The 14,123-nt window shown below is 37.9% G+C and overlaps 1 protein-coding gene across 1 annotated transcript in view; it reads right to left on the reverse strand.

Moving 5' to 3' along the window:
- PCNX2 (pecanex 2) overlaps positions 1–14,123 on the reverse strand; it is a 111,337-nt gene that overhangs the window by 89,350 nt on the left and 7,864 nt on the right. The window contains 6 exon segments of the mRNA XM_088143561.1: positions 188–308; positions 6,416–6,500; positions 8,421–8,566; positions 8,761–8,923; positions 10,933–12,198; positions 13,082–13,118. Coding sequence (XP_087999687.1) covers positions 188–308; positions 6,416–6,500; positions 8,421–8,566; positions 8,761–8,923; positions 10,933–12,198; positions 13,082–13,118 — 1,818 coding nt within the window.

Consider the following 14,123-nt stretch of genomic DNA (forward strand, 5'->3'; position numbering starts at 1 on the left):
ATACCATCAGCATAAAATTTGGTATATTAGCTGACGCTTAGTGGAAAATTAGCTATTCTTCCATTTGTCTGCTATAACAAGCTTACATCAGCTTCTATTAAAAGATGCATGTTAATATAGCTAGACTGGAAGATATTTACACATTTTTTTTTAAAAAATGTATAGGTACTGAAATGTTACATGGTACCCGTTGGTTTTCAGAAAGAGTTCCCCGTGCCACCATCAGTAAGAACCGCTGTTGCCGGGCTCTTCGCCTATGATTTCCAGAAGATTCTTCTTGGATCTCTGAGGTAGTTGTACTGGAGGAGCTGAAATGGATTTCATTGTACACAAGAGATAAAAAGAGTAGAATTCAATAATTATATAATTAATAAGATATTTGGCGTGTCTACAGGGGTGGGGCAATTTAAAAAAGTGTCAAGATGGCAGGATGCAACCATGAGATCAAAGCTGCCATCTTGGCCTTTGACACACACATGCACACACCCCGCCAGATACCCCTGAATCTATTGAAAAGATAAAGGGCTTCAGAGATTGACTATACTAGCTGGAAGCTCTCACAGATTCAAGGAAAACCTGATTCCAGTTTCAGTAATTGGTCCCTTACAAGTATGCTTCAGGGCTTTTCAATTCAAGCTCCAGTCAGCCTCCAGAGGGGCAATACATGTGAGCTGAAATTCCTTCTACAGATGTGCCAACAACTGACTTGAAGAAATTGGAATAATGCAAATAGCTCGTGTGTTCCTACCGGGTCACTGCTCCTGATGCCTGTGCCACTTAATAACAGCTTGAAGGATAATTCCATAGTTTGATCAATACTTGAAAGGTGCATTTTGAAAGAACACGAGATGCCTAACTAGGCAACTAAGAAGGGCAAAGAGAGAGCATTTTGTTGAGGAAGGACATTTTTTTTTAACTGCTTCTGTCTTATAACTTTGGGATTAATGAAAGGCTTTGAGAGTAGAAGCAAACCATAAAGCAGTCAGGCCTTTGGGTTCAGGCCCAACACACCAGACCATCGTAAAGCAATCTAGGATTGTTTCAAACTATATTTTCAAAATTAGAATAGGCTGGCAAAATGTCACCATGGTTTGTTGGTTGCCATAGGTTCAACCATTCAAAAAAATTATAATTAAACCAAACAGGTCCTGTTTGAGTGTTACATGTGAATGAAACATAAAACTTGATTTATAGTGAGCTTCTGTACATAGCCTAATTGGTTACGAGAATATAGAAATAATATAAAATAATTGTAACAATTATTAACACAATTAATGCAATAAAATTAATAAAATTAATTTATTTTTAATTTATTACAATAAAAAATCATTGGGATTGTTGATTCATGAGTGCCTTTCAAATATTTATTTGAAAATTAGGGTACCTGACATCTTAGAAATTAACTCAAATTCTGCTCTAGTAAAATTATGTGAATTGTCAGCTAAGCTAATATATTGGACTCAAATAGTGAAAGAAACAGCACAGTTCCCTTAACATTAAAAACTAAGTTTTAATTATGGCAATTTTAGAGAAACATTTTAAAGACTAAAGCACCATTGAAAAAAATGGGATTTATGAGTAAGCATACATACAGTTGTATTCTATGACATCCCATTTAAACTCTATATGAAATTAAAAATCATGGAATTTTGTAAATGTAATTAAAAGAGATTGTCTGGCTAATTAGTCAGTTAAAACAGCTGTATCTTACATAACTGTTGCAATTTTCAATATACATTAAGTTTCCAAATCAACTGAAATCTGTAGCTTACAACTATACCTCAAACGCAACATTTAATATTAATTAATGTTCTCTTTAAAGTACTTGAAATCTGGTGTCTAACATGAAAAAGAAATGAATAAAACATAAACTAGGAAGATGTGATAAATACTTTCTATTTTTCCTTCTTGTTCTGCAGAAGATATATGTTTTTGTTTCTTATGACCTTCTAAATGATACGCCTGCCTAGAGTTAACTATCCTATTAAGGATATTGGCTGCCACCATGTGGCAATGTTTTTTGCATTTACTTTCCTTTTTCTTTGACTTACATGGCAATGATCAGATCTTGTGCAATCCTCTCTACCCAGATGGGACTGCAGTTCCAGAATCCTCAAACAAAGGTCACATTGGCCAGTAATTTGGGGAGTTGCAGTCCCAACCATGCTGAAAGGTGCCAGGTAGGAGAAGACTGATCTAGAATATTAACTGAGGGCCAATGTGGCGTAGTGGTTAAGATGCTGGATTGACACTGTGGAGACTCCAGTTCAAGTCTACTCTTAACTCACTGGAGAATTTGGGCTAGTTGTTCTCTCAGTCCAACCTACCACGCAGGGGCATTGTTGTAAGGGAAATGGAAAGATGAAGCCAATGTATGCCATTTTGAAGGAAAACATGAGATATAAATCCAATAAATGAATTCTGCTTTCTTTGGCTAACCCACATCTGACTTATAGAAAAACGTAAAGATACTGAAGTATCTTGACATGACGATAGCATAACTATGGGGGAAAAATGTTATATGACCAATGCTTTTCTTGGGTTTTAATTTGAATGCCTGTCGATTTACCTGTCCTTTAGAGAAACTGTTGATCATAAGGAAATGGTTTATTATAAGAATCTCTTAACTGCTAAGGGATGCTCTGACAATGCTCATCAGCAGTGGATTTTAATTCTGAAATCCAGTGATTTTGAATATAATTGCAGAAAGAGTGAGAGAGGCAGACTGCTTACATGCCTGTGTCTAATCTCAAGACATTGGCCAAAATTAATGCTTATCTACCTCCCAAAGAAGAGATTTGTCTGATAATTTCTACTGTTAAAAGTACAGAAGAAGGCTAGGTTGTTGTTGTTTTTTCCTGGTCAGTTGGTAACTTCATTTCCAGTTGGCATCCAGGGACTATTATAGTTATAATGAGATAAACAGCATATTTTATAAATAATCTTATTCTCTGATCACTTGAAAGTTCAGAGGACAAATGCATATTCTCTATGTACATGGTATATTTCCCAGAATCAGAAAGAAAAAGTTAGTCTCTATTCGCCCAGAGCTGTATGTTTGCATCATCACCCCACCTACTTCTTCTCAACTTTGTATGATACACCTCATAATAATAAAACAAATTGCAAACAGTGGCAGAGACATTGCAGCTATACTTGGGAATACTTCTGGTGCAACCATGGTGTATAGGACTGCAGTGTGTAGCTATTTTAAAAATTCTGTACCAACAGGAAGCAGAGATACAGCAGTCATTATATCTCAATTCTCATAAATCCTCAAGATGGCAGGGATTTTTTCTTGTATACTGTTCAAAATGTGTGCAGCACAATAACTGCGGAAACCTGTCAAAAAGCAGCACCTCTCTGCACCAGTAATAAGGACCAGCAGCTTGCTGTTAGTGTTGAAGAATGTCCTTGTTAGTTAAAATCACCTTGGTAGGCAAACCAAAAGGCTACTTGCTTTTTTGAAAATGTTATTCAGTGTTCAAGTATTGAAAAAGAACATCAGCTCCTGTTTCAGCAAAAAAATAATCCCCCCCCCCAAAAAAAGGGAGAGCTGGATACATTTGTAAAGAACTTGGAGAATATTATGATGTTGAAAACTGTCAGATATAAATGCAATTGCCTAGGAGATCTCTGTTACTGTTCAAGGATGCTTTGGACAGTACAAAACATTATGTGGCCCCTCATAATTTATGGGAAAAAATCAAAATCAGTTACAAGGATTTCCCAGACTGAATCTTTTTCTGCAAGCCCACTGCCAAACACGCTTGGATATTAGAGCTTGCATTGCCAGGGAGCTTTAAAATTAACCTCCTCCTTTATCACTAGAAGAGAATTCCTCTATTCTCAACAACTAATTCAGTGTAACATGTAAGTTTATATATGCCTACTGAAAATATGAATATATCCAAAATAGAAAGCAGGTCAAATTAATCATGAAGTTTTCAGCTGAATCTTCTCTCAGAGAGAATGAGTTTTAATATTCTCTGTCACAATTCAAAGTCAGAGAGTATCATGCCCTTTTATTTTTGTATTTTTTACTGCAGAGAGAGAGAGAGAGAGAGCGCACGCGCGCGAGCTGGAGATGTCTGTGGAAAAGAAACCGAGTGTCCACTTATCACATCAGGGACAGCATAATTCTTAGCATTACACATTCTAAATGAACATCTCAGAATGATTAACTCCATCAGGGTCTGCTTTTCAGCTGTCAGATGGTGTTGAATTATTTTTCTCTTTGACCATTTGACCCAGTCTGGCTGGAAATGATGGTGATCCACAGGTTCTCTTGATTTTGCTGGCAGGTTACTAAGGGACTGAGAGACAGAATGCCTGACTGGCTGGATTCTTAGTCTGATATATGATATTAGTATTCACAAAGGTATTCCATTATTTGTCTCTGCTATACTACCTTCCCTTGGCCTTTGTATGTGTATTCTTCAACAGGCAACTCTCCAAAAGCCCCCCTCCCACCAAAAAATATTTAATTTTCCTCCTCCCTCCAAAAAAGGTTTAATTTTCCTCTTCCTTCCAAAAAAAGGTTTAATTTTCACCCCTCCATAAAAAGTTTAATTAATTTCCCCGCTCCCTCCAAAAAAGGTTTAATATTTGTTGCGTATTGGGCCATACAAGGACCATGATCATTATTAATGTTATAAAAATTTCAATTTTGAAATTAATAATAATTAAGTTTAGAATACATTCAGGAAACAAGGAAAAAATGGGAAAAATGAAAAGAGGGGACTATCTAAATGCTTTTTGTATGTTTTTCTTTTTCTTTCTTTCTTCTTTCATTACTATTTCAAATTTCCCCCTCAAAAGAAACAATTTTAAATGCTTACACAATATTGATTGCAGTTATTAGTTGGAGCACAATAGGAGGGAATTGTGTTGCTTCATGTATGAGTGACATTAATTTTTTTATTGTTTTTGTTATTAGCTGCCTAGGATTATTGTATTTGAGATAGACGGCCGTATACTGGAAGTTCAACAAATACATAAATTTGAACGAACCATTTTTTCCACACATGGAATGTCAGAAATTAGAGTGAACACTGCAGCAGGGGGAAGCAGGGGACCATTTGAATCTCCTGCTTTGAGGGAGAAGTATGTTAGGTCAACAATGACTATGTAGTGAGAAACCTGCTCACAGGAGAGAGAGAAGCAAGTTCCCAGTTAAAAGTCTACAAATCCTACAACTGGGCCTGAACTTTATTATTTTCGTTGATATCTTCAGTCATCAACTAGAGCTGAAAACAACACAAATTAGGAGTTTCATAATTATTCATGAAACTGCAGATGAAGAGTTGCTGAATCCGCATGACACATTTGTATCATTTCCAACAATTGTGCTAGCTAAGCATCAGAAGGAAAGATGACAGAAAGTCTTCCTATATAGTTACTAGCAAGGGACAAGACAGGGGAAGGATAATAGGCCCAACCTTCCTCCCTCCCTCCCTCAGTATGAACTGAAAAACAATGTTGACATGTTTAATACACCATGGTTGCATTATAGCAAGAAGTTGGTGATATACTACACTAATACTTTAAGATAACACATATTTGATGCATGAACACAAAAGGAACCCTAATTTCCATTCCATGAAGGGAAGAAAGCTCACATTCATTGAGTGGCCCTTTTCTGCCTTCTCCTGCAACCCCTTCCACTTCTGAGTTTGGGGACAAAGTTTTGGATTTGGCCCAGATCATGCCTCCTGGTTGGTAAAGCTCTCCAAATAGGTGATGGTGGGCTGAGTTAAGGCCATGGTAAATGTATCCTTGAAGGAGGAGGTGCTGTCATTCTCCCTGAAGAAGGCAGTGGTGCACCTCTTCCTCAAGAGTCCATCACTCAACTTCGATATTCACAACCAGGTTGTGAGGACAATCGCCCTCTTCCACTACTGTACCCTACTAGGTGAAATAATACTTATGGAAGGCTGCCTCTATTGGAACAGTAGCTTACATCACAGGAAAAATTTGCAATTGCAGTCCTAATATTTTACTGGCACAAAATTAAGAACTTTGTTAATTTTTTTACAGGATATAATATAAAACCTACTCCTTTACTCTTGTCCTAGAAATTCCACAGTTGCATTTCATGATTGAGTAGATGAGTGGTAGATAACATGTTTTGCAAATAAGAAAGTCCTAGGTTCAAATACTGGGAGCTATAGATAGGAGTTGGACAAATACTATGAATTACTGCAGAAAACACAGAGCTTGAACCAGAAATTATCTAAATTATTATACAACAGAATCTATGTTCATTCGCATATGGACATTTCATGAAAATGATGTTCCCAATATTTAATTTTGGAAAACTAAGTAACCACTCCAGCAATGTAACATGACTGTGAAATGAAGTCATCCCACAATTCAAATATACATGTTTAAAGCACATGAGGAGCTTACTTACTGAGCGTTGGAGATGCAATCATAGATGGGTGAATTTTCAATATTTCCTTCTGTTTGACTCCTTAAGTAAAAGGACTTAATTTCTCCTTCAAATAAAAGAAGACATAATCAGATGAGCAATGATCTGTCATGCACTCAATTTTATAACTAGGAAATTATAGAATTAAAAGGCCAAGCTCTCCAGAAATAGAAATCCTATCTTAAGATACCCTTGTCAATGACTTGCATTCTCTCAGCTCTATCTCATAAGACAGATTTCAGCACCATTACATCTGCTGCAATTTTAAAATGCTCCTTGCCACAGCCAGCCTTGGCAATAATCCTCCTATAACTTTGCACCCGTCATCTTCCCACTTGATGTACAGATATCTACACCTATATATTACACATCTTTGGAAAGCCTCCATGGATAAATCAGAACAGTGGCATCTGAGAGGCTGGGTGTGTTAGCAGGTCTGTGCCAAACTTGGATGATAAAATTTAATTCCAGAGATCAACTCTGGAAGAAAGAGGAGGAAAGGTAGAAGGAGAAAAGTTCATAGACTAAGCTGGAACTGGGAAAAATGTTAAAGGGAAGGGAGTGGAAAAAATGGAGAAAATTAAGGCCTTACACAGCAAGGCCATAGTCAGTTCCATGTTTCATCAAGAAAGTATGGATAGGCACTACAACCAGGCTTGAAGATTAGAATCTGGATGGTCTTGGGTACTGCTGGCATTGGCATTCAGCCCAAAGGAGAGTGCAGAAGCCTCAGAAGCTGTTGCCCACAGCACATTCAAATGCTATAAAGGAGAGTTTGTGGAAGAGAAGCAGACATGATGGCAGAGAACGAGGGTGGTTCTTGCAGCATCTGGAACCCAGAGTGAAAAGGGAGGAAGGAGAGAAGAGAAAGAAGGAAAGCTGGAAGGAGTTTAAAACAGAGGAGAGGAGAGGAGAGGAGAGGAGAGGAGAGGAGAGGAGAGGAGAGGAGAGGAGAGGAGAGGAGAGGAGAGGAGAGGAGAGGACAAAGTGGTGGACAGTGTGGAGCAAAACAGGATGGAAGAGCCAGGAATTGTATCAGGAGGCTATGTAAACATGATTGGAGGAGGAATACTGGCTTAGCCCTGTGTTGCCTGAAGTGAAGTATATGGAATGGGGGTCAAACTGTGAGGTTAGTGGGGTAAACAACCATAGAAAGAGAATAAGTGAATCATCTTGCTCCCTGCGTGAGAGGGAGGGAGCTGAGCAGAAGGGTATACTCCTTAGAGTGAGAGAACAAGGGGGGAACCCTGCCCTTGACCCTAAGCTCCAGATTGGGTAGGAAGGTGGTTCTATCTTAGGTTAGGTTAACCTAAAGTTAACATTTAAATATTAAAAATAAATTGGAATACTTATTTCTTGTTCAATGGTAACCGTAATGAAGTTATTAGTTTTATTCATGGGGGACTGCACACATTCATTTATTGTTTATTGAGCTGTAATGCCACAAAGTTTGAGAATCCCTGATTTTAAAGATCTTACAGTGCCCTCCAAATATGTAGGGTTGCAAATCCCAACAATATCATGAGATTTACAGTGGTGACTGGGGCCAGAAGCACTTTTACACAATTACATCTACTGCACTAGCTGCATTCTTGTCCAGAGCCAGTTGAATTTGGCAACAGTTATCTATGCCTCGATTGCTGCTTGTCTCGACTACTGCAACATGTCTAGAGGTTGCAATTAATGCAACATTTGCTAAGCACAGCTGGGTATCAGAGTCAAATGATACCTATACTGCTTATTGGGCACATTTGACAGGTTGATGTTCACCTCCAAAGCCTTAAATGCATAAGGTCTAACTATCTGAACGATTCCCTTTTCCATTAAAAACCTATCATAGAGACCTAGTAGCCATGTCTCCCATGGAATCCTGGAATCCATCTAGATAAATGAGCCTGAACAGTTAATCCACACGCAGATAGAAACCTAAATAAGCTATCCAAAAGGTAAAGTGACTACCCCTCCCAACTCCTCCATATGAGGTTACCATTTCCATCTATGAAGAAATGCATTGCATCCACAGACACCTCTTCTTGCACAGATGCTTCAGGCCCACTTATGACTTGCAAGACAGAACTATCTGGCTGTGAAGTTACCCGATAAATGATCTGTCGTTGTCTGGTGCTCTGGTAACTTGCCAAAACATCAATAGGAAAAAGAAAAAAGAAAGTTTCAAAAGCAATGTATGAAATACTTCTCTGCCCCCTCAACCCATTTCTCAACAAACCAAGAAAATAGATCAAATGAAAATTTACATAAAATCTTTTGTAATGTAAGTGACAAACATATATCACTGCAAACTTGAAAAATAAGAACATAGCTCTTACTGGGCAGTAAACTTCATTGATTCTGGGATCACTGGATTAATATTAGTAGAATCTTGAGTTTCCATCTCGGTTCTATCCTGTTTATAAGAACCATGATTTTCTTTTTCTGCACAATTTTTTTCTGTTGCCAAAGCACCCTCTTTTTTCTCTCTTAAAAAGCCATCTGAAAGACACAGGGAAGAGAAAGCTTTCCATACACAACCTGGGAATTGTTTTGCTTTTGTTTTTGTTTCCTGAATAAAAAGGGTTTTGATTAGAAGATCCCACACATAGAAAGCATCAGACCTTTGAAAATCAATTTATGATCAATGTATTGTCGAAGGCTTTCACGGCCGGCATACGATGGCTGGTGTGGGTCTTCCGGGCTGTGTGGCCGTGTTCTTGAAGTTTTGTTTCCTAACATTTTGCCAGCACCTGGCATCTTTTGCCAGCACCTGGCAGAGTGCAGGAGCACAGACAGGAGCAGCTGGGCACAGAGAGAACTGCTCCTGTCTGTGCTCCTGCACTCTGAAGATGCCGGTCACAGGTGCTGGCGAAATGTTAGGAAACAAAACTTCAAGAACACAGCCACACAGCCCGGAAGACCCACACCAGCCAATTTATGATCACATTAATTCATTCCTCCACCCCTGAGAATCTAAGTTAATACATTTATTGGGCCAAGCACTTATGTATGCTGAATGATGTGCACTGGTGGTGCTGAAAAAAAGCTACACAAGTATTAAACGAACCATCTGCTATCTTTTCCTTTACATTTGCATGGATTGATGGAGTGACTTCTAACCTGAGTCTGTAAGAAATGAGACACTAAATCTTTCCTTTTCCTCCTTTTCTGTCTCCTTGATTTCACTGTTAGTTCAACTATATATAGGTTGCTCAGTCCTGAGCTTGCTTCTCCTTCCTCTTCCTTTTTGCTCTTTGGTCCTCATCTTTAAATTCTATAATCTCTGTCTTCCTCAGACATCCCATGTTTCTATTATGCTGCCTTCTCCTACCTCTGGGATAACTGACTTTTTTTAAAAAATCCTATTCATTTATTACCTGTTCCCCAGTTTAATGCTCTTAATGCTAATCCAATAGTTCACCTATTCCATTGCTTATTCCAACATCTAGATCTTTAAGAATCTTATCCACTTAAATACTGGTGAAAATTACGTTCCCCAGAGGTTGATAGAACTTCGTACGTGGAGCCCTGCTGCCCTGAGCCAAGGGCCCATCAAGTCTAGCTTTTTATGTCACGCAGCAGCCAATCAGCTATATCTAGGAAAATTCAGACGCACAAACAAGCTCTCTTCCCATTTGTTCTCCAGCATCCAATATGTAAGATACATGCTATGAGACTTGCCACCCTAATCATGATTGTATTATACAGCCACCAAAACTAATAGATCCTGAAAGCCAAATCACCCATACATTTATTTAATAATCCTTTAAAATCACCTAAATTGGTAGCTATCATGATGTTCAACAGCTTAACTTCCTTTATCTGCAACTTATTCATTTTTTATAGATGATCCTAAATTCTAATATTGCAAAAGAGAGAGTCAGCTTATTTAGGAAGTAACTGAAAATTATTTTACAATCTATAGCTTATTTTACAATCTATGATCAACATGTCATTCTGTTCAAAGCTGAAGGCCATATCCCTTTCCTGCATTAGCTACATTAGGGTCTGAAAAGATAAATATTATGACAGTACTGGAAAATCTGATTTGGAGAAGATTTTGGAATGGAACAGCATTTCTATAAAAGATACATATAAGTATATTTGTTATTTATACATGAACACACACTCCTAAAGAATGGAATCAATTGCTTATAACTGTAAGAAGGGCTGAGTGAAGAAATGTATTTTTTTTCCAAACCCAGCAAAGGATAGAGAATAAGATCAACCAGGAGACAATGTGTCTTCTTAAAAACTAATCAAATATAGTATCCAATATATATCGACTGCAGCCCAAAAAACCCTATCCATCTTATATCAACTAAGGATTTATGGATAAGGTATTTATTTATGCACATCCCTTTCATGTTTAATATTCTAGAGCATATGTACTTATTAGTGGCTATTCCTTGCTTTTTAGCATGAATGGAAACTGCTTTTAATGCACATAAATTCCCCACATTTCCTTGTGTGTACTGGAAACTAATAATTTGAATTAGGCAGTGTACCTCCAGCTGGCCCTTTATCTTTTGCAGGATCTGCTTTCAAATCTGATGCTGTTGGCTTTGAAGTACTGATGGATTCCAGCAGTGAAACAAATTCTAAGAAATTTGATTCATTTGGTATCTGTCCTTCTTTAGCTTCCAGATCAGATTTTGAGGTTGGCAAAAGTTTTTCTTTTCCACTAACAGTCCCTGAAGAATTCTTACTTAAAAACACATCTGTCCCACTATCCACACTGAGAACACGAGCATGTCTCTTTTCATGAGCTGTTTTATACAAGGGGACTTCCAAATTCCAGTGTCCTTCCTCTGGGTCTTCTAGAGTTCCAGAAGCATTTACAGGAGAAATAATTGCTCCTTCATGATTATTTACTGGATTGTCACTGTATTCCTTTCCAATATTGTCTTGTTCACCAGATTCATAGCCAGAACATTGATTAGATGATGCATCTACGTTTAAATTGTCTGGGGTTCTTAAACTTTCACTTACTTCTTGAAAAGCATGGCCTCCACTGTCCTCAGATAGTTCAAAAGTAATGACAGGGATTATCATCTGATTGTTGCTTTGTTTACTGCCTTGAACTGTTGTAGCAACACCAGATTCTGGATCTGAACCAGATTTCTCAGCACCCATATGATGCAAGCCTTCTAAATCAGTAGCTGAGTTCTGGGCACTACTCATAGTGATAACTATTTTAATGGGTTCATGTAACGTGAATGGATCCCCAGAATGAGAATTGTCCACCAGAGCCACAGCTACCTCACTTTCTGATTCATCAAATTGTACTTTTGGGTCATCCCCATAAGAAGAGCTTTCTGCAAGTCCCTTAGCTACCACAGTAGTGCACTGAGGGAAACTGGTTGTAGTGCTGTCTTGAGCTGACCCATCCAGTAATTTCTCTTTCCTGAAACACTTGGGATTGTTTAAATGCTCTGACAAGATGACAGAATTGTCAATACTCCAAGGCTCAAAAGATTTGCCTGTTTTTAAAACATCGCACTGGGACAAGGAAAGATTTGGCAATTTGTTAACAATCACATCTTTATCAAGAGGAGCATCCTCTTCTCCACTATGGCTAGAAGGCTGTGCCTTCTCTTCTTTTTCACTTGTTCCATTATTGATAATAGTCTCCACAGCATTCGGCTTGGCCACTATTGCTGGTGTGGGAGAACTTGGCATACATGCCACAGAAGAAGACAGAATATCTGCTTTGATGCAGGGTGAGGTCAGCAATACCGGTGGGACAGGCTGTTCTTCTGAAACCAATACTCCTAGTAAAAAGAGACACAGAGATACAGCATGTCAGAGATACACGGAGCTTTCCCAGGAAAGGCATTCTAGAAAATTCATGAAAATTAGCGCTCAGCGTACAGTTAAATCCTATTGCTCTGAATGGAACATGAACGTGTCTAAATTTACTTTGACACCACCCACGTTTTCTTGAGTTAGAATCTACAAAAAATGATATAGATCAGTAGAAAACCATGAAAATATGCATGTATCATTATTCTTTTTTTTAAAAAAAGATAAAACATTTTATGAAGCAGATATTCAAACGTATAAAATATTTCAAATACTAAGGACGCTAATTCAGATGCAGCAAAAACAACAAAATAAGGATAGAGTTCATGTCTTCCATATGAGATTTATTCTGTAATCCTTAATAATTGTGTGGGATTGTGCTGTAAACTCCATGAAATTCAGTAGGAATTCATCACAGCTTGGCAGCTCTGTACAACTTCGAAAGACAAAGCCAGGGAGGAGAGGAGATATAACCCCCCCCCCCAAAGATTCTTGAAAAGAAAAGATAAACTGAAGATCCCCTCAAGTTGAGGAACATTCCTGATGATTACATGGATAGGGGATACAAAGAAATATAATTCAGATTCTTTAAGGAGGATTGGTTCATAGAGGACAGTGATGTTTTAAATGAGCCAAGAAATATAAATCTATTTGGCTTAAAATGTGACTGTTCATTAAAAAGATGTCTTTAAAGAAAATAAATAATATGAATAAGCTATAACCAGGCCTGAGAAGTGGCCTTTTCTTTCAATTAGTTTGAAAGTGTTTCTGCTGCACTTCAGCTCTTTCAGACTAAAGTTTCTATATACGACCACTGAGCATGGTCACTATAGAATGTTGTTTGTAACATACCTTTCAGATCTTCAATAGTTTCTTGAGCTGGCAGGTTCTGAAATGAAGCATATCAATTAAAATGATGCGAACTGTAAATATAACATTACATGCATTTCAAAGCAACAAATAATGTAATTACGTTCCATGTTCCAACGGCCCCCAAGTTAATGAATGAAATCACTGCACATGAATATACAGCATCTTTTAGCTATCTTTCCAAGTTGCCAGACAACCATATATACAAGAAAGCATAAGGTATAGGCGTTAGGCTGTTTTATTCAGACTGTATTTCACAATAAAGAAAGAAGTTAAATACTATAACTCTAACTAAATACTGGTAAATTGTAAGATGGAGAAGCATATTATTCCTACTCATTAATATAGTGGTTCTTCTATGATGGAGAGCTAATGTAGTGTAATAGCTAAAGTATTAAATGTGGACCAAGATGTCCCAGGTTGAAATTTCCATCGAACCATTGAGCTCACTGGCTGACCGTGGACTAATCGCTCTTTGACAGACCAGCCTCCAACACAGAAGTACCCTATATATGTTCTCCATCACAGAAGTAACCGTCCCTGTATTCAACTGAAAAACATATTTGGGGATCTCTTAAATACTCAGTTACTAAGAACACTCTTGTGTACACAGGCCCTCCATGTATGTCCTCCTGAGCTCTCGAATACAAATAAAGTGTTTGGATTTGTTTTGTCACAAGACAGTACCTTTGTGACTAAGCAAAGGGACTTATCAGGCCAGGTACCGGATTCAGTTTAAGTGTCCCCAACATTCTTCCACTCGCTGAATACTCAGCTCTCAATGCTGAGGGCATTTTTCAATAAGGGCCAGATCCAAGAAAAAAAAATGTAGCTTTCAATTTCTCTAGCTGTTACTTTCAATAATCATTTAGAATTTGGGGTCATCATACTTTCAAGTTTACTTCTAGTGTGATGGCCAAAACGAAAAGTTATTGGAGTTTCATGATATCATGAGAAGAGAATTCCATCTCCTCCTCCTCTCTTAGCGGAATGAAGCAAAATGTGTCATACCAACTTCTCTGTT

This window comes from Python bivittatus, unplaced genomic scaffold (assembly GCF_059951505.1).
Source record: "Python bivittatus isolate LINGU-HERP-01145 unplaced genomic scaffold, Pbiv_v1 ctg000020_np1212, whole genome shotgun sequence".
NCBI classification, from domain to species: Eukaryota; Metazoa; Chordata; class Lepidosauria; order Squamata; family Pythonidae; genus Python; species Python bivittatus.